The following is a 24,182-nucleotide window of genomic DNA, read 5'->3' as shown; positions in this document are numbered from 1 at the left end:
TTCCATACATGGTGCTTTTTATGTGTGTTACATACTGTTATTTTCTACTCTTTATTACCTCTAAAGCCAAGTTTGTCAGATCTAGTTCTGCACTTCTTTAGCTTACTATTGGTGAGTATAGCCATGGGGCCTCCAGTGCCAAGCCTGTGTGAAATCTCTTACCATTCCCTGCCTGTACTTCTCCATGCTACATCCTGCACCTCCAGTTTTCAAAGCCTCTGCTACCATACCAGGCCTGCATTTCTCTATGCTACTTCATGATTTTAGAGTCATAAGTGTCTCATCCTCTCCATAGAACAACTGCTTCTTACTGTTATCTATATAAAAGTACAATAAAAAGATAAACAAAGGCAAAATTAGCCACAGACACCTGGTCTTTTAGAGAAATTGCTGTTACAGCTAAACCAAGCAAAAGAAAGCTGCTGCCAGGTCAAGAAAAGTTCAGAGAGCAAGTTTGGCAAGCATCTGTTTCAAGGCCTTGCAAATCCAGGACAATCCAGTGGCCCATTATCATAAATGGCAATACTGCATTACAAGTCGATATAAGAGTGGTTACAGTGAACATCTACTTTTCACAGTTCCATTCTGATGCAGAAAGAAATACAAAATTCTTAAAACTCTGCCCTCTCTGTTTACCAATTGCTGACATTGTTCTCATATTTCGGCCCATGTTCTGCTTTTCATTTTCTATCAACAAAACTGGTGAATGATTTAAAGAGCTTTTATGAAATAATCAATGTTAATCAGCCAGTAGGTGGAGCACAAAGCTTGTGCATATGTTGAAAACAAAGTATTATGGAAAGAACAATAGATTGGGAATAGATTGGAAACTGATAAAGATTTCCTCCCCCAGTTTCAGCAGACGGATTAGCTTTTTCAAGGTATTTCAAAACAAACCAAGATAACTGACTGTACAGTTTATTTCAAAATGCACAGAGACAATTGCATTTCCAGAATGAACCAGCTACCTGCAGACAGTAACATCACAGTAAAATGGGAAACATATTTTGCACTGAGCACTAACAGCACAAAGTCTATAGTCCCCAGCAAAACTGACAGCTGGGATTTAGAAAGCAGTGTGTTATAGAAACATAAAGTATGATATCCTATTCATTTGCATTAAGTATGTGCTTAGTCAGTAGCTCTTATTTCCAGAATACTGTTATTTAAACAAAATATCTGCCAGCTACTGCCCCAGAGAATACTTGATTCTTAATCTGATCTTGAGATTGCAACTTCATGTATCAGCGAGACAATAAAGAAATTACTTTCTTGATACTCAGGCAACTTGTAAAAACTGTAGGCTATGGTTTTTTGCCGTGTTGAAGTACTATTGTTAACACAAAGCTAAGGAGCTTGGTCAGTAAAAGAGACGCAAAGAAACAGATGACATCAGGGGGATTGAAAAAGATCTGAAGTTTAAGTTACTGAGACTTTTATTTCCAAAGCTATCCTTGCTCTTTCTGAGCAAGTGATGCTTTTGTCTTTTACTACTAAACCAATTAACTGTGTGCAGCTTTTAGAAGGTATTTTTAATGCTGAAGGTGCTGCATTTTAAAAGTATTGACAACAAATCAACAGTAGACTGTCAGAGAAAATTTTATTACAAGTATGTATAGAAAAGGTTGAAAACAGAAGACCTCAATCTGCAACAACCTTGCATATGCAGATCTCATTAGCTTAAAAAGTACTTTAGTACAACCTTGTTTGAAGGAGGCTTGCTGTCGGTCCCTGAAAAGACCCACAAATTAAAACCCACAGAAAAGTTTTCCTCCACAAAACAACAGGAAGAGAAGGAACCTAAATGACACAAGATTAAAGACAGAACAGAAACTCTTCTGTGTCTTCACTAGTGCTTCATCCTAAACAGAATTCATTGTTTTTATTTTTTTTAGTAGAAAATTTATAAACTTAAGGTTGCCACAAAATTTGGTTAGGCTTGATCAACTTCATAAAATTCTGCATAGAAATGACAGCCCTGTAGATGAGAGAAGAACTGTAGATATTGTCTATTTGGCCTTTACTAAGGCTGCTGGTACTGTCTCCCCTGTGATCATCATAAATGAGATGCTGCTGTACAGGCTGAATGAGCAGAGAGTGAGGTGGAATGTAAATGTTCTGAATGGTCAGGCCCCAAGGGCGCTGAGCAGTGACACCAAGTCCTCATGGAGGCCAGGACACAGTGGTGAACCCTAGCAGTCAGTACTGGGCCAAATCCTCTTTAACATCTTCATTAAACGTAGAAACACAGAATCATTTGGGTCAGAAAAGATCTCTAGGATCAACTCCAACAACAAGCCCAGCACAACCAACTCCACCACATGCAACCATTCCAGTGGGCAGCCTTTTCCAATGCTTGACAATCATCTTCACGAAGAAAATTTTCCTAGTATCCAATCTAAACCTCCCCTCATACAATTTGAGGTCATTTCCTTTCATGCTGTAGCACTTGTTACTTGAGAGAAAGGACCAACTTTGCTGTCAAGAAGGTCAGTGGTATCCTGAACTGCACTAGGCAAAGCCTAGCCAGCATGGAGAGGGAAGTGATCCTTCCCCTCTGCTCAGCACTAGGCAGGTCTCAGCTGAAGAGCTGTGCCCAGCTTTGGTCTCCTCAGTACAAGACAGACAGACTGGAGACAGTTCAATGAAGGGCCACAGAGATGATGAAGGGACTGGAGAATCTCTCTAGGAATGCTGAAAGATTTGGTACTGTACAGGCTGGAGAAGAGAAGGCTCAAAGGAATCTTCTTAATGTCTATAAATATCTGGAAGGAAGGTGCAAAGAGGAGAGAGCCAGGCTGTCTTCAGTGATGCCTACTGACAGGACCAAACTGAAACACAGAAGTTTCCTTTGGAATATCAGGAAACACTTTTTTTTTTTTTTGGGTAAGGATGACAGCACTGACACAGATTGCCCTGAGAGGCTGTGGAGTCTCCATTCTTGGAGAAGCTCAAAAGTGATTCCTGGGCAACCAGCTCTAGGTGGCCCTTCCTGAGTGGAGGTGTTCAACCAGATCAAGAGGTCCCTTCCAATCTTGACCATTCTATGTGAAGGTAAGAGGTAGAAAATGGACTGTCACACTCCAAAGTGTACTCATTCCTACCCTCCATATAAAAAATGAAGAAGATACAAATTTTCTTTTGAAATTATACACTAGCAGTGCCAAGAATAACTCCTGATACATCCCCGTAAGCCCTGGTAGAGAATTTTGGGTGCTGCTGGATGAGAATGTGGAGCTTAAGAACATCATGCTACCCTTGAGAAACCATCATCATATCTAACACCTTAACATGTGTAAGAAAGCTAATGGAACTTGGTTCATATAGACCTGAGACATGACCTGAGAGTTGATCAATCAATTCCTACCTGCATAACTGTCAGGAAAAAATACTTAGATTCAAGGAACTTTATTTTCAAATTACTTTCCTGAACATATGCAATGACCCTTAATTTTTACTTTTATATATTATAGCTTATTACATTGTATGCACTTACTACCTTTTTAACATTAAATAACTCACTTCTCAGTTATTAGGAGAAAACTTGTTACCACAGACTTCTATTTGACCTGCTTATTGTGCTAATAATTATGCCATTCTCAATTATCACAAATTAAAATGTCTTCATTTTATGAATACCATACCTAAATTTTTAAGTGGCTCACCTGAGTAACTTGGATTTATACTGTGTTTCTTAAGGCTACAATGAAATACATATGGAAATGTATTTATGTATCCATGAGTATTACTTTAACTACACCAGTCTGTCAAAAATATGCAGGCTGTCTGGTACTTGCTTTTACATTAGACTATAACATTTCAAGACCAGTAATACAATAAACAGTGTTCATCTGAGATGTGTAGCATTACAGTGGTTCGGTTCCAGAAAAAGAAATCAGGTATTTAATTTTTCAACTGAGACTCAGTCTATATCTGTAAAGGTTGTGGGTTGCACTCTGTCTTTAATTATTCATAGGTGATTATATCTTCCTCCAGTTTTCTTTTTATTTCAAAATGTAAATTGATAGCACATACTGTCAGGCTAAAATGGCAATATAAACAATATATATCACCTCTCTTATGAGTTATGAATATATGCAATAAGTAAACATTGTACAACAGAAGTAATCAGGCAAGGGAACTGTGGGGCACAAACATTAATGAGTTAACAAGAGGCAGAAGAAGCTGGTCTGAGGCTGGGGGCTTGCAAGGAGGAACCCTTCTGCCTCTGCAGTACACACAGCTGAGCTCTCTGCATGTGTGAGCACCACCTCAGTGTGAGGGACAAAACCTCTATGCCCATTACACTACATACAGCACTTCACTGAGACATTTCAGGGCATAATTTACTTAATCCATTTGCCACAGAATATTTCATGGCTTTGCACTCTCATGTATGCAGAAGACAGACTATGTAAAGCTCTGTTTAAAATGTCAGTACAAAATAAGTTTATTATAAGTGTAATCCTGTACAAGAAAAATGTTGCTTTGTGTTTACTGGGAAGTGGGAGCACAAAGCCTCAGCATGAAGGGGAGGCTGTGCAGCTGTTACGCCATGCAGACAGAAAAACATACACTTCAGAAGGCAACAACTGCCTTCTGCTGGCCCACACTGTACAGCTGAGTGCATTTTTCATACCTTCATTGAAGCTAATAAAAGCCAGAACACCAGAAATGCACATCAGAACCACAGGATGAATGCGCTACTTACCTTTAGTTTATATGAGATGTGACTACAGTGAGTTTCCAAAAATTAGCGAGTAAATCAGAATATTACTATTTTTATTTTATTTGTCCTATGGCAAGAAACTGGATTGGTGAAACTTTTCAGCTTAGATTCCTCTAGGCCAAAGCAGTGAGCTATTTATCCAAGTGAACATGAAAATAGTAGAGATATATTGATCTGTCTCAAGGTTTTGACTCTTTTGCTTTGGCTTTCTCTTTTTTTTTACAATCCTCCATTAAAGGAACCCTAATTACTTGCCTTCTTCTTCTGTTTGTCTCCATCAAATATTTCATTGCCTTGCTCCGATGCATTTTTTGATCCTTTTTCAGTGCCCGACGTTCTTCTTGTAAATCCTGTTCAAAATGAAACATTAAATCTCTACTCCTACGATTGTGTTAAGGACAATAGAAACTGGATGGAACTGCTCATTAAATGATACAATAGCCTGTATGATTGGCCTTCTATAGAGTAGGTCCCATCACTGTATGTTATAGTCATAACTAACTTTATGCTCATCTAGAAAAAAATGTAATTGCATTTTAATTTTTAAAGGGATTTTAGGAGAGGCTTTGCAATTATCTTTCATGATGCCACCAGCTGAAAAACCCCACCTTTATTATGTTCATTTTGTGTAGTTATCTAAACCTGTAACATAAAGATGCAGGCATGACAAGGAAAATGCTAAAGGTCGGCCCACACACCCTAAAGGATTAGTTGTTTACACTGAAATTGATTAACATCATTAAATAAAAGCTCTCCACAGAGCTAGATCAGCCCTGCATCACGCCAGTAATTATATAAGTAGCACTGTGCAGGCGGATCTCAAGAGTTTGTGTCAGTAGTTCTTACTACTAAAATTGAAAAAACCAAGAACCCACAAGTTAGGATGGAAAACACTATTCCTAGTGGCATAATCTCCTATTAAAGGGAAGACAAGAAAACTCCGAAGTTGCTTGAGAAGTCAACTTTCCCACGGCAGTTTAAAACCCGCAATGTACAAGTTTGAGCTTGAAGACACCCCTGAGGCGGTCTCTGACCGCGGGGCAGGGCGGGGGCTGGGATATCGCCACCCCGGCCCCGCCGCCTCCCCACACGGGCCCCACGCAGCGCCGCGGCCCCGGCCCGCCTTCGCAGGGCTCGGCCGGCCCGTGGAACGCCCGCCCCGGCGGTCGGGGACCGCCTCACGAAGGATACACAGGGACGCTCCGCCGCCCTCCCGCGCGGTCCTGCCGCCCCGCGGCGAGGAGCTGCCCCCGCTCCGCCCCGCCGGCCTTCCCGCCGAGCTCCATGCAGCGCCCGAGTCAGCGCCGGGCCCACACCGCCGCCAGCGCCGGGCCCCGCCGCGCCGCTCTGCGCTCACTGCCCGGCCTCGTAGCAACCGGCCACGCCGCTGCCCTCGCAACGGGGCGGGGCCGCGGCGCGGGGAGCGGCGCTGGGCGAGAGGCTTCGGCTGCCTCGGCATTTGCTGCCTGCGAGGCTGGCGCAGGGGACAGGGCGGGCCGGGACCCGCCTCGCCCGGCAGGGCCTCGTCGGTGCCCGTTCTAGGGTGGGAGCCATGCGTGGGAATCGCTCCGCACACTCCCCGCGGGCCTGGCCCGGCCCGGCCCGGCTGGGAGAGCAGTGAAGCGGCCCTGCCAGGGACGGTGCTGCTCTCGCTGGGCTTTCCCTCCTCTGCAGCGCTGCACGCCGCGGGATGACCTTTAAAAGCCCCAAAAAGCCCCAAACACACACGGGGTGCGAGCGAACGCGTTCTCCTGGGCAAACACCACGTGCGGGTTTGCAGAGCTGTGCGGTGCCTCTTAGGCCTGCTGAAGACTTGGAGTTAAGCCCATAAACTTTTGTGCAGAAATAACAACATCAACCACCAAAAGATGTTTTGTGCAGTTGATGCACAAAATTATGAGTACTATAGAAAAAAGATTAAAAAGTCCATAAATACACTTACACAAAGAAAAAAAAAAATACAAAAACCCCCCAAACAGTTTGTTCTTAAGACTGCAAAACAGTTTTTTTCTTTTTTTTTTTTTTTTTTTTTAAGCAAAGTAGGGTGTGTAGTCTTGGGATATTGCCCTGCCTCGGATGAGCTGTCAGCAACAGGCTAAATGCCTTGGTGGTTTCCTGGCGAGACATTTCTTGGCTGGTGTATTTGAGCTTAAACCAATTCTTCCTTTTTTTTTTTCCCTTTTTTTTTCAGTGTGCAGCTGTTCTATGTCTTTGACTAGGAAGGTAAAAAACAGTATTCTGCATTTGTAAAATACTTTTCTGCACAGACCCCTCCCCCATATTTGTAGCACAGTTTGGGAAGTGGGCGTTGCTGTTACCATTTTACAGTCAAGACCAGTCAGTGGTGGTCAGGTTGCCAAGTGTGTTATATTTACAGTATCTCAGTTACTGCCATTGAGATGACCCTAAAATGGAAGTCTTTCACCTCTAGTTCAGAAAATCAACCCCAAATTCACCATTTCTTTGCCCCATCTGCTCTGGTGTGTTGCAGAAGGGGGAAAAATGGTTGTCAGTTTATCACTGTGTGCTTTTCAACCTACACACACATTTAAAATCCCAGTTTGCCTGATAAAATGCACTGTTTCATTTAGGATGCAATAGAAGGCTTTATCAGGTTGGAGAACTGTGTCACCCAAGCAGAACTAAGGCAGAGCTGGGACACTGCAGAATTTGGGCCCATGTCACATTTAGGAAGATTGAAGGTCATGGTCAACTCATGCCACTGACAGATGTTGAGCTTCCTTAGATTTACTGAAATTTGTCATCTAATAGAGTGCAACTTGCATCTTCACCTTAAGACACCTTCTGAGATTCAGAACTTATTCAGTGTTTATATATATTTCTTTCTCTTGTTTACTTTTTTATTAAATCTTCATAGTTCTCCTTTATGGTTATTGAATCTCCTCAAGAGTAACCTCACATCTTTCAGATGGTGGGACAAGAAGGTGACAAGCTGGGGCCCATGTAATTCAGAAGTGTATGATTATTCTGGGGCAGCAAGAAACCTGATTTTAAGTAGTTACAGAATGGAAGGTCCTGCTCTGATTTGGAAGAAGTTTCATAAACTTGAGTTGGGACTGGCCACTATATTCCATTGAAGGATAAAGACTATCTCTTAAAACTTTGTGGGATGGATTCTGAATTTATTACAAGTCTTATTTAAAGGCTGGAGCATAGCTGTGCTGCTGCAGGAACATATTTTTCTTTTCTTCTTGTCCCAGTGAGGATTAATCTGCTGATACCCTATACGTTTCTCCAAGCTGTGTAGGCAACTGCATGGGAGAAGTTAATGTTCTGACTGTTTTAACCATTCCTGAATTTTGTCACTCTGCCTACTGATGTAAATAGAAAAAGGAAGAAAAACTGCTTTTAATGTGATATATAGAGAGCCATGGAAATATTTTCACCTTTTTACTGATACTGAACTGTCATGGTTTGAGCCTGGCACAGAGCCAGTGCCCCCCATGAAAATGCCTTCACCCTGGTGTCTGCTGTGAGATGTGACCAAGAATAAGCAAAACAGGCTCTAACTTAAACATAAAGAACACTTTATTACTTAAACTACAGGAAAATAGGGAAAGACTATAAGGAAAAGGAAAAAAAAGAAATTGAAAACCTTACAAAAAAAACTTTCCTCCTCCCCACTCCCTGACTTTCCCAATCCGATACATTCTCCCAAATCAACTGCCCAGCCTTGGCCCCACACTTTAGTATACTCAAACTGCAGTTCATGAAGAGGAAAGGAGTCCTTCTTGTTCCATAGGCTTCCCCTGGAAACACACTGAAACCTCGTGTGCTTCCCTGTCACTTCGGCACCGCCCGGAAAAAGTCCTTTTGCCGCTTGTGACATCTTCCTTCCATGCCCAGTGCTCTCACCACTGACGGCATGGACCAGAGCTGCTTTTAGGGTTGTCTTTCAAGGATGCCTTGTCTCACTCCAAAAAGGCACAGTCTCTGCTTTGGGACATCTGTCCCCCCCATATTTTTCCAACCCCCTGGGGCCGGGGGGTCCTCACGAATGAACCCTCCTGGTTTTGAGGCACTGCCTCCCCCTAAATGCAGTCTGTGTCACAGGAACAACTGAGTCCATGGCCACAAGAAAAGTCCAGCCAAAAGGCCACTCCAAATCATCTCTCCCCATCCAATCATCTCCACGTTCTTCGGGCCAGGTCCTTGTCTCATCTCATCTCTTATCTCCCTTCTTATTCAGCTTCGAGGAGGATTAGCATTTTTGCAAGGCCCCAATCATGAAAGAAAGGGTTAAAAGTTTTCAGTCTCTATCTGTCCCGGAGTGGCACTCCCACACACGCTGCCCACACGCTGCCGCTCCGGCCGGGCACTCTTCCTCCCCCCTTCTCCTCCCGGGCTGGCTGCTATCACATCACATTCAGACGCCGGCTCTCCTCTCTCTCTCCCTCCTGGGGGGGGGGGGGGGGGGGGGAATGTCTCTTGGGGCTCCGCCACCCTTCCATCCTTGAGAACTTTCTCACCCCCATCTCTGTCCAGGCCCCGGGCCTACCGCATGGCTGCCCCTCCCCCCGCCCAGCAGCAAGGCTGGACGGGGGAAGAGATCTGACCTCTTCACAGCGACGTCCCAAGAGAGCGTGCCAAGGGCAGTGCCCTGCTTTTAACCCCTGTGTATTCTCGGAGGTGTGTCCAAACCCCACTGGCTACACCGGGTGCCAGTCTCAAACCCAAAACCTTCATTGGTTTGACCACAGCTTCCCAGAATTCCCACTCCTTCCTGGTCAAACCACCACATGAACTAATGATCACAACCTGCATTTTCTTGAGAAAGCGTCAACTGATGCACTAATTAAACCCCACTAAGTATCATATTGGAAAACTATTACATACTGTGGGGTACTTTAGAAAAAAATAAAAATTTGTTTTTGAGAGATAAAGAAGAGCCAAAATTGTTCAGAATTTCACAGGCAGTTGAATATACTCTACTCAGTTACAGGTTCTTAGTACCATTTAGCTATTAATTTTAAAAGAAAACATTAGATTAAGAAGTGTATTAATCCTCACTCCCAACAAATGTTGGTTGGTCCCAACAAATCTTAGTAGCAAAAGCTATTTCTAGTGTGTTCCAGCTTTAGATAGAGGTGGAGACTAACTACTCCACTAGAGGAGGAGATTATCAAGGCAAATTTGGAGCATTGCCTTCTTTTACCAGTGTAAAGTGCAGTTGAACAGTGTATTCTGAAGATCCTTTAGAAAGTGTATTTCCCAGTGGTACATTCAGCCAGATCACAAATTATTTAAATTCTCTAATATGTCTAAATTCCCTAAACATGTTGGACCTTTCTGAACTTTTTTTTCAGATCCAGTTTATCAGATCCAGTCTTAAGACACAAAAGTAGTGGAATTGAGTGAAATCTTAAGTGCCTCATAGTTTTAATTAAGCTTCTGTGGACTAGATTTAATTTTCTTCTTTTTCATGCCATTCTCTTGTCCTTTGACTTTTTTCAGGGATAAAAATCATTGTACTGAATGATAGTCTCAGTACCTGTGTTACAAGGGGTGGGCTACCAGTGAGACCAAAATACTGCTATTATTCTCCTGGTAAAAGATTTTCTATTTAATATAAACTACTAATTTAAAATAATGTCTATTCAGTTTTCTATTTTGAAATCACTTTGATGACATATTCCCAAATTGCCTCCACAGCCTGTTCTAGTGCACTACCACCACAGCAATACAGACTCTTTAATTTTAATGAAAAAAAAAAAAAACTTGGGAAAAAATTGAAAACATGAAGTAATACTAAATTTTCTTTCAAGTAGCCCAGAACACTCATGCCGAATATACACAAATGATCAAAAATAGCATATAAGAAAATCTGTCAGAGTTTATCACAATGAAAATATATATGTTTGATGTGTCATGTAGAGGTGATAAGCAGTAATTTTCCTTCAGGATGCAAGTAGTAATATATAAAATCTGCTGTGCAGTTGAAATGTGGTTTATTAAATCCAGGCAGTAAAAGAGTGATGTGTTGGCTGCCCTTTGTGCTGCAAACATTCCCAAATAGTTAGATCAGGCCTTCATAGTGTACAATTCTTTCCACAGAAATTTGAAACTCATCAAAACATTTGCATTTTTTCAAGTAAAAGATGAACCACCACTTTAGGGTAACTTCATTTATTTGTCTTAATATTTTTTTGTTTGGTTTAGGAGAGACTGTCATAAATAATGGCGAACCTTGTTCACCTAAGGTAAGATTTTCTGTTACTTTGTGCAGATAAGATAATTAATGTAACTGAATGATTTCTCAGAAAACTGACAGATGTTCTAAAAATATGGATTGCTTTATTCAAGATAGATATGAAAATACAGAACAATCAGGTATTTTCAGATAGAGAAAATAAACTACATTGAAATTGTGGGAATTCAATATATTAGAACATTTTTGAGTTAATGTCCTGTATCACAGCTCAGTTGTTATGTCATATTTTTAATCTCATCTGCATGACTTGAAATGCAGAGTAACTATTGGTTTTGGCAGAGTCAGTTTTTGCTTGAATTGCTGAGATCAGACTTAATTGCTTGTTTCGTGTTGGCTTTTGGTAAAGATAAATATTGATTAAAAATATTTGCTTAACAGTGTTTAATTGAACATCTGGTGAGTAGCTGTGATAGCCCTGGAACGAGCCATACTTTCAAGTGTTCTATTTATAAGTTCTAGAGATCTGTTTATAACTCCTGCATAATTTTTCTTTCTTTATCTTGTGCTTATTTCAAAATTAAAGAAACACATTCTTTTACTTCTCTATCATTCTCCAGGCATAAAATGCAATTATACTAGTAATTCAGTGTCGGATCTCAAGATCTCAGTCCTGAGATGCTGAGCCTCCGAGACCATCTTGGGGGGCTCGGGAGTCCTGGAATGTTGCCAGAAGTGTCTGGTGGCTGGACTTTAGTCCTACACAGGAGACGACAAGGATGAGGGCTTCACCGGGTGAATGGTGAAGGGATTAGTTAATTAGAGAGTGAGACACAAGGTTTAGGATTTATGTACAGGGGGGTTTAGAGGAGTAAGATGGAGGAATTGGGGTGTGTCCTGTCCTCCTTCTTCTTCCTCCTCTCCTCCATCTTCTTTGGCCACGGTGGCACCTCTGGATTGGTTATTACTAAGAGTACACCGAGTTATAAGAATAGGTGGTATTGGGGAAAAATGATAAATATTGTACACGTCACAATGGGTATAAAGATACGTGGCTGCCCGGGAGGGCAGGGACAGTGTGCCCATGGCTGACTGCTGAGCAGATCTTTGTTAGGCTGAAAGAACATCTTTTAGATAAACAATTAATAAACATAAAAACCAGAAAGAAGAACTGAAGCCTCTTCTCGTCCTTCGACACGCGGGCTGCCCCAAGGCCACCCCCGGGCCTTCCAGGCCCCTCAAACAGCCGAGATAAACCGAACACTTGGCGTCCCTGGACGGACTCGAACTACCACAACCTTTCGGGGGGAGATAACCGGACAATTCAGAAACCTTTTTTTGTAAATTCCTTTGTTAACAGTTTTCTGTAATTTTTACTTTCACTTTTTAAGAGCAAAAAACCCTGTTCAGTGCTTGCTGGTGTAGTACCAATTGCAGAAAGAAAAAACTGGAGCAGGAAAGAACAATTGTGATGAAGATGTATTCAAGTCTAAATAACTTTTGTTTTTCATTAAAATCTTGACATTTCTAAGGATCTTATTTACATTGAAAACACAATATATGAACACACTATAAACGTCTTGCTGAGATGATGAAATCATCAAACAAAGGCTCATATGAAAATATGTTGCTCAGTCTTTTGACAATTACACATTTTTTTATTACTTTTAGTAATTTCTTTAAGGGATGATTCAGAGGCATTCCCTTATTTTATGTCATTTGGCACCATGGAAGAAAAACTATTAAATATGAATATACAATTTTAAAATAACAGTAATAGGTGGAGCTATTTTTACTAATGCTATTATTGTTACTGTTTCAGGTAATTGTGTGCCCATAAATACTGTCCCTTTATTCTTTCCCCTATAAGAACATTTAAAATATTTCTTTTACTGCTGAATTGGTATGCAAATCTTCTCAGTAGCTGCATAAGTTTTATCATGACTGCTTGTGTGCATAAGTTGAAAACTTATGCAACTACTTCCTTGACCAGTGTCTTACTAATGAATGTAGGGATTTTCAAGAGTAAAAGTACTTTGCTAATATCTGGTAAATCCAAGAGCCAAAAATAAGTTCATTAGCATTTGAGATACCTATTGGGTGTGGTGATTCCTAAAATGCAGAATTTGCAAGTTCTTGCCTCCCACCAGAAATGGTAGGGGTATTTTTTTAATATATAGAGGTTATTCTTTATCTCTGCCACAACTTTTTTCTTGTGAGGTATGGCTAAGCAGAGAACATCTAATCAGTTTTGGTCTCAGCTCTGTCAATTATTGCTTGATAAAGCTTTTAAAAACCAGGTTTTGAAGGAAGTCCTGTGTAGCAATATACTTCATTTTGACAAACTGAACTATTTTATGTGTGCTTTATGTTCAATTTATTTCCCCCTCCATTGTTTGGTACAACAGGACACAAGGAATGTTGGAGCTGTGGAGGAACCACTCCAGGCAGAAGAGAAAAATAAATCTGCAGATATTTCAAAACACAAAGAACAATGCCTTGTACCATGTGATGCTCAAGCTAAAATTTTACGAGGGGACAAACATTACATGTGCAGTATGTATTCATAAAGAATACTTTCAGTGACGAGCTGTGCAGTGCCATGCTATGCAATCCTCTCCTCTGCTACGCTATGCTGTGCAAATTTATTTTTTAATGTTCTTGAGCACACGTGACAGCCTTGTGACCCTGCTGCCCAAACTGTGTTGTCCAGAAAATCTGGGGTACCCTGTTTTAGGGATGCAGATGGTGTGACAAAGTAAAATCATTGGTGAAGACAGGCAAATCCAAGCAGCCACACAACCCACCTAGATCTGCTATGCTCTGAATGTCAGTATCTCACTCAATTAGAGAGGAAGAGGAGGATGTCTGTTGTTCATTTAAACATCATAGCTGGGTGTGGAGGTGTAAGTGGGAGGTAATTAATTAATTAGTCAGTTACATGGGAGTAAATGTGTACTTCACCTTACTTTTATGGAGGCTTACACAGGATATTCTCTATGCACTAGCTGACAAACTACACAACAAATTATACAGTCAGTCTCTGAAAATAATTGTGCAAATTCTTGGTTTTCACATATGATTTCAAAATATATATTATTATAATATGCCATTATGATGATGATTGTGATTTTTAGCATCAGAGCAAAAACCAGGAGTAGTACAATGAATGAGCAAATGTAAGGCGACAAGAAGCCTTATATATATCTGTCTTTTATCATATGCATTTATATTTCTGTGATATCCATTAACTGGTTGTCCAGTTTATCTAAGGATAAGATTAATTTATTCTTCAAAACATGAAAAGATCCATCATTTCTTAAGATGTCTGTACTGCAACCAGAAAGTCTGAAGTTTTCAGCACCTTTGGCTTTAATCTGTGGTCTCTGTATTGCTTTCATTTCACTTTTAGGTTCTGTAAGGTAAAACACCTTCAGTATTCATTTAGATGTCATAAATAAGTATGTTGTCATTTAGTCAAGAATATCTCTAGAGTTATGAAAACAAAGTGGATGAACATATTTCTTTCTGAAGGAAATTTGCAGAACTCTCTTGCTGAATATGCCAGAAGTACAAAAAAGCTGGTAAGAGACATGATGGATGATCAACAGTCTTCGCTGGATTACCTTTCTAATCAGGTACTTTTTCCTTTATAATAAAGATTTGTATTTGTAATTTCTCACAGCAGGTGTTGTCTTTCTGAGGAAAAATATGGCTCATGAAACCATTAAATTGTCATTAAACCAGTAGCATTAGAATGTTTTATCACCAGTCCTTGTACGTCTGGAATATGAGTTCCATTTCTACGAGGAGTGGTAAGCACCCCATTTCACAACTTAGTGTTATACATTGCAGCAGGGAAAGTGGAGGGCCATTACTTCACATTAGTACAAATTACTACACATCACAAAAATTAACTTCAGATTATGTTTATTAGGAGTCAGGAAAAAAATCTTTAGAATGTAAAATTTCTCTCTGCAACCTAATTAAAGATCTTTTATTTGAATTTGCAGGTAAATGAACTTATGAACAAACTTGTTCTTTTGAACACAGTACTTTTGAGAAAACATCTGGATCCACTCCCTTATAAAGCAGTTCAATCTCATGGTAAGTATTTTTCAGATGTAGGCTTGACACCTTCCCTTTTTATCTTTGTATCTTGAAAAGGAGCTAATTAAAGCAAAGGTAAGCAATTGTACATTGACATTTATCCTGTGTTAGTAACAAATAAACTTTGGAAACTTAATAAACTGTTCAAAAATGTTATCATAAATACTGCTTTAAATCATTTGCAACTGACAACTCTGGGCATCCTATTTAGCATGCTGATTTTTATGTAAAATACCAAGTATGATTATTAGCTAGTAAGTGATCTGAGGTTGCTGAATGGTACATTCTTTTGCAATGAAATAAGGTGTGCTCTGCATCTGCAGTATCCTTCTTCAAATGGAATGTTTTTTGTGTATACTTTAAGATGGAAAGGCTTTTACAAGTCTAAATATAATATTATTTCCTCAGATAATATATCTTTTTCATGGACCAGGTGTTATAAATAAAAAAAAATCAGTAAATGGACCCAGATATATAATCTTTAATTTCATATAGGTATATATCATATCTATTAAGATTAGAAAGAACTTTGTCAATACAGTGTCATTTGTACTTAGAAGCTCAATGGTGTTTAGAGAATTTTAATTTGCAAGATAAATTCATGACAAGGCATGATTTTAAAGTTTGCATGAGAAGAAAATTATATTTTAAATAATTCATGCCACCAAGAAAAGTAATATTCCTGTATTAATCTGTATTTTTTAAAAACATATTTTGCTCATGAACTTGCTTGTATACCTTTTTTTCTCTAGGTTTGGACTGCACTCATATTAAAGATACTGTTGGTTCAGTTTCAAAAACTCCAAGTGGTCTGTACATTATCCATCCAGAAGGATCAAATTATCCTTTTGAGGTAATAAATTTATTATTAGTCATGATTTGCTTGACAATATACATTTAGAATATTTTTAATAGACTTAAAGTGTTTTCCATGACAATTCTTCAACAGGTGAATGAAAAATGTAGTAAATCATCTGCACATGTCTGCTTTTCGTATAATTTTGACAAGTTTCTTATTTTCTACAAAGAAATTTAATCTCTGTCATAAGAGTCCATTGTCAGTTTTCATATGATTTAAAAAATATCAAAGAGGAAAACCCAAGGTGTTTACCAGCACCTCTTTTGGATATGGAGAAGAGCTGTTCTTTGCTGTTTTAGAGATGGAAAACTGAAGAGCTGTTGACTGACCCATTTGGCTTTTAAGACAGGACTTTTAGATTTTGAGTGATTTGGCTGTATAACGTTGCCTTCCCTTGTGATGGGACTCCACAGACGCAGTCATCCAAGTGTAGGAGCAGATGTTGGTTTGAGGAATACAAACCTTGCCTGCGTATCATTATAATCCAGCCTTGAGGCACAGGGGGATCTAAAATTGTGGTTTTCCTATCCAGTTTGCAGGATTTATATTCCTAAGACAAGGATATATATCCCTAAAAAAACCTGCAGCAATCATGCTTCCTATCACTGCCTGCACTTTATGTAATTGCTCAGATTAATAGTGTTCATCTAGAAGAATGGAATTTTGGGTTAATTTCCTCAGACTAGGAATATTAAGATCCTTGCAAACACAAGGAATATTTTGTTTTATGTGTTTATTTCCATTTCAGGCTGTTCTGTTTAGAGAAGGACTTATGCATAGTAGAAAGGTAGACATGGCACTTTCAAACCTTCAACTTTGCTATACAGGTTGAGATCATTATTTTTTGAAAAAAAACAAGGAATTTAAGCCAAGCAATAACTAGCAAAGTTTAATATCTGTCTTCATGGTGTTCCTTTATATGTAACAAAGAATGAATCCCTTTATCTCTAGCCAAGTGGAGCCCTTCAAAATCCTACAAAAAGGAGCTTAAACTGGTTAAGAAAAGGTTTCAGATTTATGCTGGCATCTCAAAAGAAAAATATGAACTTGATACTGCAACCTTTGATATAAAAACCTGTCATTCTCTCCATACAATGCAGGGGGCTCAGGAATAAGATCTGTAACTCATCAGTAAGTCCCTTCCATGTAAAAGAAAGGCAAAGACGTTGCAGTGTTCACAGAACAACCATATTTGTAGTATGAGCAAAATGCAACTATAGCAAAAATGGTATTTGTTTAATAATTTCTTCTGGATTGAAGGTAATTCCAGAAATAGAAAAGAAAAATCATAGCAATTTGATTAAAAGAACAAGGTAACAATAAATAATGAGAAGAATGTTTGCAGTCATGAGTGTCTCATTTCTTGTCTGGTAAATGTTGTACAGAACTTGAAAGACAGTGCCAAAAAGCTCTCAGAGAAAAAATTTCTAAAATATGTGTTCCATAAAGAATGTTATTTTAAGGAAAACTACTTAATGTGAATTCTTTCATGTGTTGAAGCATAAAAAGAATACAAGAGAAATGGTAGATAGACAAAAATATCAAGATATTTGAATATAAACAAGAAATTATAAAGCATCTTTTAGAGGCTAATAACCAAGAGTTTTAAATGTTCTGCAGACCAGCAAAATAAGAAAAAATACAGAGGTAGAAAACCATACTAAGAAACTAGAAAACAAGAAAAAACCCAACATGAAACAATTTATATCAATGAAGACCTTTGCAGCAATAAAATGTATTTTTATGCAATGGAACCTAAATTAAAATGTGTTTAGAATAATATGCATAAAGATATCAGTTAAATGAAAACTATTTAGAAAATGTGATCCCATTATTATTTTTCATGTTTGATACCTCATGTTTCCAAAAGTGAGTATAGATTTTTATGCTTAATTTGGGCTAATTGAACTCCAGATGCCAGGAGCAATAAAAATACCTAGCTTTAGTGGTAGTGGCAGGTTTCTGTCACCTCAGAAAGTTACTCTCAACTAGGCTTTTTCCTGAGCATTTATTAATGAGATGATTAAAACCAATTTTACTTTTGGAAAAATGAACCATGACCAATTTCTGATACATTTTTCAATCAGTAAATTTAGATCAATGATATTTCTCAGTTGAATCAGACAAACGAAACAATTGTTTAGAATATACCTCTTATACACACTGCAGGTGGAAAGTGAAGAAATATTCAGTAGAAGTGTCCTCCTTCTCATTTAATTTAGCTTGTACATGGCACAATCATGCCCTTCATACCTTTCATGATATGAGACAGAGCAAACTGTAAAGCAGATTAACTATTATAAGGCTTTACAACTGCAACATTTCCATAAGGGATTAAGAAAGCTACACAGCTATAACTGTGTTTTTCTGTACCTATCTAATATTTTTATTTAGCTCGTGTATGTATTGGTGCTGTATCTAACTGGCTGATGGCCTCTCATGTAGAACCATATCCGCTCCTTCTGTGAATTATCAACACTCACACTGATTTATATTGGATCAAAGATTGATGTTATGACCAAGTGGGATCGTCATAGTATTTCTGACTCATAATCAGAGGAGTAGCCAAGCATGCAATTATCTGCTCAAGACAGTGGATGAGGCAATGGTATTATTTTGAATGAGGTTTAGGTATTTTCATCTAAATATTCACTTTGGAATCTTCTGTATTTCTTTTTATTCCAGTTTTATCCTCCTTGGGTGACTGAAATAAGCATGTGACTCTCCAGGGAATAAAGGTCACAAATTTTTTTTCATGCACAAAAATCTTAGTATGATTCATTTAGTATTTGTTTTGCAGGAATTGACTGAAGTATCTTACTTGAAGGTCCAAGATCCTTCAGGGTGTATTAGATCAAATTGCAGCTCTTCCTGTTGCTTTCTTGTCACTCATTGAGAAGACATTGTTAAATCACAGAGGCTCTAACTATATTGTTGATATTTTCCTGCTAAGGAGCAAGTCTGGTTTCCTGAAAAAATATCTGGCTACTGCAGGCAATGGAGGTGCAACATATAATGCTCAGTCTGACACAAATTTTTTTGAGGGTTAAACTAACTTACACCCAGTGTCACTTTTATCAGCTGGCTAAGACTGCAAATCTCTCTTTTCTGAAACATGTTTCATTTTGTTTCATTTTGTACATTTTCTGTAACGTCAAAAATATTTCATACTTTTTTCCATCACTTGTGCATCGGCTTAGTGTTATCACAGCCAATATTATGTTCTGAACTTACTTTTGTTACCACAAGAAGCTTACTGGCTCACTACCTACAAGCATTTTCCAGGTTAATTCTGATATTCATCACCTTTGGAGACAAAAATGAGCCCTGTTTTCAAACATTAATTATGGATACTATCCCTTAGAACTGCATTGAATAACTTAGGGAGTGCAGTGTATAAATGTGCAATATGCTCTTTCTAAATTAGATTTCCAGACTTTATAATCCCAGTTAGAGCTGATCAAGATTTGGCACTGCAGATATACTTAGGAAAGTCAATTACAAATATTAAGTTAGATGGGCTGAGGAGAAAACGTGCCACTTAATGTGATATTCCAAAGCAGAGCAGATGGCAGCTGGACCACTGCCATTTGACATACTGCTGGACACAAATTTTAGCAAAGACTCCTAAAGACTCATAAATTTGAGAGCTGATCTTATATATGCAGTGGTACTGCTCAGTTGCAGGCAGTTATATGTTCACATTGGGACTTCCCTGGATTGGGGCCACTTCTTATGTAGAGGTTTTTGCTGCTGAAAATTATTGTTGTATGCTGGGTTATTGCTATCACTGTTTTCCATTTCCTCACCCTTATTAAAGGCTCTAAATTTCCCAGGCACCACAAACACATTCTCTGGAAGAAGGCGTGGTGGTGACAGAGCACATACAAGAAGTTGTGTTTATTTTGCTTTGCTGCAATAAAAGTTTATTTGGTGTTGCTACCTGTATCAATGATATGCTGCCTGATTAATACATGACATTGCAAGTTGCTTTCCTTTCATGCTATAAATGTTACAGTGACATTTATCAAAGCTTATTTATTATATCTGTTATGAGCAGACTATTACACACAGCAGTGTCTACTGGTTGAAGAAATATCCAAATCAAACAGTTCAACAAGAACATATAAGAAACTACTGCAGCTTTATTTTTTATTTTCTTAGAGCTTTTTTTAAAAGATATTTGAAAAACATGTTACTTAGCAAAACTCTGAATAGTCCATCTTTATTTAATTAAAATGTATTTTTCATAAAAACTGCTTCAAGAATGCTTAATCATGCCTATGTTTATTTTAGGTTTTGTGTGATATGGATTTTCGAGGAGGTGGATGGACTGTGATTCAGAAAAGAACTGATGGAATTGTTCAGTTTCAGAGAACATGGTCTGAATATCTGGATGGATTTGGTGACCTTACTGGTATTAATTTTAAATACTCTAAAGTGCTTCCCACATTTCTCCTGCTTTTATGTGAGCCACATTCCTCTAAATTGCATGGTAGTTTTGGCAGTATGAAGTTCTTGTTTCTTAAAAGTTTCTTAAAAGTTTGAAGTTCTTGTTTTTACTTAAGGATTTTTAAAATCAAATCTGTTGTGTGATCTTCCTGATAATGACTATTACCCCACTAGAGTCTTTAGTTATTGCAGCCTTACAAGAGTGTTTTAAATATTATATTTTGTGCTTGAAATAATAGATTGTATTTCTTCTCTTTTCAGATTAAAAAAAGAGTGCCTTTGTTGGTTTGAATCACTCATTTCCTTAGAGTAGAGAAAAATCAATAATATTTCACCATAGGGCATGCAAAGTTATTAACAATGGAAATATTTCAGTACCCTATACCAACACAACTGTGATATTAATTTTTTTATTGCCACCTTTAATCCTGCCAGACTAAACCCATTTGCTTTTTCAGAAGTTTATCTGGGATTGCAATGGAAGCATGCAGCTTTTCTGTCCAAAGAAGTGCAGCTCATATGAGGCTACATTTATGATTTATGGAGGCAGCAAATCTTGAGAACAGAGCTTAAATTTTGAGAATAGGGTTTTTTTTTTTTTGGTTTTTTTTTGTTTTTTGCATTTCATAGAACGCTAACATTTATCATTTCTCTGTATTGCACTTAGGAGTGATACTGAGTTCTGTTCATGCAAGTGGATCTTTAGCATATCCAGTTTTTGTGGTCTTCTAGGATATATTGCAGACAAATATTTGAAATCTATCATCTGGACAATTTTCTAAAAAAATATCACAGGGAAAAAAACCATGATGCACACATGGGTTTTCTTAGGGATTTCCTAAGGAAATGGGAAGATTACTCTGTCCCTTCATTAGTCTTTCAAAGGAATATAAGCGTATCATGCAACTTTTATTACATTTGGTTCAGGAAGGAAAGTAAAAAAACAGGAACAATCACTTTGTCTTTTACAGTTTCCATTTCTAAAATATATATTATATTTCTCTTCAAGGAGAATTTTGGCTTGGACTGAGGAAGATTTTTGACATCGTAAATCAAAAGGCCACTCATTTCAGTCTTTATGTGGATTTGGAATCAGAAAATGACAAGCATGCCTATGCCTCATATGATGGATTTTGGATAGAGGATGAATCATGTTATTTTAAGATCCATTTGGGGCATTATTCAGGAAATGCTGGTAAGAACTTCCTTCTAGAAGTATTTAAAGGTAGTTTAATATGAAAAAAATGCATCCAAAAGAATAATAATTAACTTCAAAAATTTTATTTCTAATGTGTTTTTCTCTGGTATATAATGAACATTTATGCAGATAAAATTTGAATTATATGGTGATCTATTATGCCTGTAATAAAAAAAAAATAAAATTGAATGGGATATATATATAAAATAAATAAGGGATTTGTGGGTGTTAGTGTTTATTTACCTAATGGTTCAATTATTTAGATGCCCTTTATCTCATCACAGGTGTTACTGGCAGTCTTCCTGATGCTTTGGATAATTCAGAAATGCTCAGATAGTCATGTACAAAGGATAGAGAAAGAAACTGAGTGGAACAAGGCTGTTCTACAGTGTGTAATAGTTGCTGGGTGATGCATAGACACAAATTAATTCCAGACCTTCCTTAACAGCATAAATACACTAAGTGTGCAAAGATTTGCATTAAGCATTGCATCATGTCTTGCTGCTTTTTTCTGTGTTATGCAAGAATGGTTATTATCAATGCAATAGTTAATCTCTAAAAGTGTTAGCGCTTTACTCTGTATTTGTGAAAAATACTATTTCTTCAGTAAGTTCTTTAGTAAGACAACAGAGACAGTAATAACTGACCTTTGTGTTTCAACAATTCCATCGTGTTTCGTGACTCACTCTGGGGCTTTGGGCATGTTACTGGAAAATCTGAAGTTGCAACCCTTTTTGTTTACTTTTATCTCTTCTTCCTCTGTCTTTGAGGACAGAAGCCTTTACCTTCATAGCCAGTATGCATCGCTAAAAGCAAGGAAAATACCAAGACATTTCATTGAATTTTAACTTCTTCCATATTTCTAAGTATTTTATTCTTTTTTTCCCTGCATCTTTAGCACTTTTGCAGCTCATTAGCTGGTGCTCTTGAACTGCTTTTGAAGAATTCTACTTTTTTAATAAATTCAGAGGAAAAGTTTGTAGAGTGTGCATCAAGTAAGAAACATTTCTCGGTAAATAACTTTATCGTTTTGTTTATCTGTTGTACTTAGGTGATGCATTTAGAGGATATAGAAGAGAAGATAACCAAAATTCCATGCCTTTCAGCACGTTTGATGTTGATAATGATGGATGCAGGCCAATGTGCACTATTAAAGGACAGCCAGTAAAGAGCTGCAGTAACTTCAGTGATAACACAGGATGGTGGTTCAACAAGTGTGGCCTTGCAAATCTTAATGGTGTTCATCGCTACAGAGGGAGATTCCTTGCAACTGGCATTCACTGGGATACATGGACAATGAACAAAAAGCCAGTCAAAATTAAATCAGTTTCAATGAAAATTCGGAGAACCAATTATCCATATTTCCATTAACATATGAAAATAGAAATATATCTCTCTTTGCACTTATGTGGAATGATGTATCACTACAATCATAAATACCTTTCACCTTCTCTTTAATGGTTCAGTCTTAAAACTTTGTTAGATATTTCTATAATATAGTTGTTAATTTTTATTAGTAAATGTCAGCATTTATAATGTTCCAGTTTGAGTAAGAAGGTCCCAAGAAGAACTGAGTTTTCAGAAAAAGGATTAAGCTGAGTGTTTGTCAGCTTTTATTCAACTGCCTTTTAAAAAATCTCAGAACCAGCAGAAAAAATTATAAAAAGAAGTGTAATGCTGACTTTTGAATGTGCTCTTTCTATGCAAGATGTTTCAGTAAATTTTATTTAAAAAAAAAACATGTACCTGCCATTTTCATAGTAATATTTTGGAAAAATACTTCATCTTATGTTAAATTTCCAGCATCATCTTTTCCTTCTATATTCCTTATCAGGCAAGATAACAATTGTTTCAATGTATAAATAAGGTTTTGTATACCATAAGGGCCTGATTTTTATACAAGTAAGGTTGATAGTGACATTCAAGAGCTATGACCAATCTTATATTTCACTTTCATTGTCAATGTATTTCATAATACAATTTTGACTCTACCATTGTCTATTTCACAATTGACTACAAATTAAAACTTTTTTTCAAAGAAAACATATATTTTCATATAACCTGTGCAGTTTTAATTTTTGCATATATGGCCTGATCTTATGTTTTTCATTCTTAATGGCTTTCACTTTGTGAGTGATCATTTGGTAACGAATAAAACCAACTTAAGTTGTGTAAACACATTTAAAACTAAGGATTGTGAATTCTTTGAATTGCTGTCAGTAAAAATAGAAAAATATCAATAAAAATGTGAATATTGTCAGTACAGTGTTTCTGGAACCTAGCATCAAATCTGTAGCTAGGCATGGCATTTCTCATCTTTGCTTCAGTTTCAGCAGACCAACTCTGTAATATCATGTGGAATGAAAATAGTTAAAAACTCAATGAATTTCCTCTTTGCTGTTTTTTATTTTAACCAAGCATAAATGCAGTGAGCAGAAACCATCATCAATTCAGAACCACCACGATTTAGGGCTTCTTCCCAAAGATTTATGTCGCCATAGGAGAAAATGAAGATTTTAATAGGGTATGTTACATGGTTAAGGGTGAGAAAAAATTCCTCTTTTGTTGCATATTTGGCTAGCCTTTAACAGTTGGAGGTAAAAAGTTGCTAAAAGAAGGTTTCCTCTCTGCTAGAGAGAAACTGAGGACTGTCCTTACGGGAAGG

The 24,182-nt window shown here is 37.8% G+C and overlaps 2 protein-coding genes across 5 annotated transcripts in view; one reads left to right on the top strand and one right to left on the bottom strand.

Moving 5' to 3' along the window:
* The window catches only part of CEP126 (centrosomal protein 126), a 41,266-nt gene extending 35,034 nt beyond the window's left edge, over window positions 1-6,232 (bottom strand). For all 4 annotated transcript variants that reach the window (XM_026790743.2, XM_026790744.2, XM_026790745.2 and 1 more), the window contains exons 1-2: window positions 5,921-6,232; window positions 4,985-5,110 (exon numbers count right to left, since the gene is read on the bottom strand). In XM_026790743.2, coding sequence (XP_026646544.2) covers window positions 4,985-5,110; window positions 5,921-6,015 — 221 coding nt within the window. In that variant the 5' untranslated portion in view covers window positions 6,016-6,232. The remainder of the gene's footprint in view (window positions 1-4,984; window positions 5,111-5,920) is intronic.
* A 4,541-nt stretch (window positions 6,233-10,773) lies between these two features.
* Window positions 10,774-23,867, top strand: ANGPTL5 (angiopoietin like 5). The gene is made up of 8 exons (XM_005482593.3): window positions 10,774-10,950; window positions 13,307-13,454; window positions 14,433-14,536; window positions 14,912-15,005; window positions 15,761-15,861; window positions 20,164-20,284; window positions 21,329-21,514; window positions 22,569-23,867. The coding sequence occupies exons 1-8, from the start codon at window positions 10,849-10,851 to the stop codon at window positions 22,886-22,888; spliced, it is 1,176 nt and encodes a 391-aa protein (XP_005482650.1). The 5' UTR covers window positions 10,774-10,848; the 3' UTR covers window positions 22,889-23,867.
* Window positions 23,868-24,182: the final 315 nt, after the last annotated feature.

This window comes from Zonotrichia albicollis, chromosome 2 (assembly GCF_047830755.1).
Source record: "Zonotrichia albicollis isolate bZonAlb1 chromosome 2, bZonAlb1.hap1, whole genome shotgun sequence".
In the NCBI taxonomy this organism is placed as follows: domain Eukaryota; kingdom Metazoa; phylum Chordata; class Aves; order Passeriformes; family Passerellidae; genus Zonotrichia; species Zonotrichia albicollis.
This window is presented reverse-complemented; position numbering and strand designations above follow the sequence as displayed.

Coding starts and splice junctions, on each gene's coding strand:
- ANGPTL5 (XM_005482593.3), top strand. CDS start 10,849: ATGAACCACCACTTTAGGGTAACTTCATTTATTTGTCTTAATATTTTT. Junction 10,951..13,306: donor GCGAACCTTGTTCACCTAAG/GTAAGATTTTCT, acceptor TTGGTACAACAG/GACACAAGGAATGTTGGAGC. Junction 15,862..20,163: donor GATCAAATTATCCTTTTGAG/GTAATAAATTTA, acceptor TGTTTATTTTAG/GTTTTGTGTGATATGGATTT.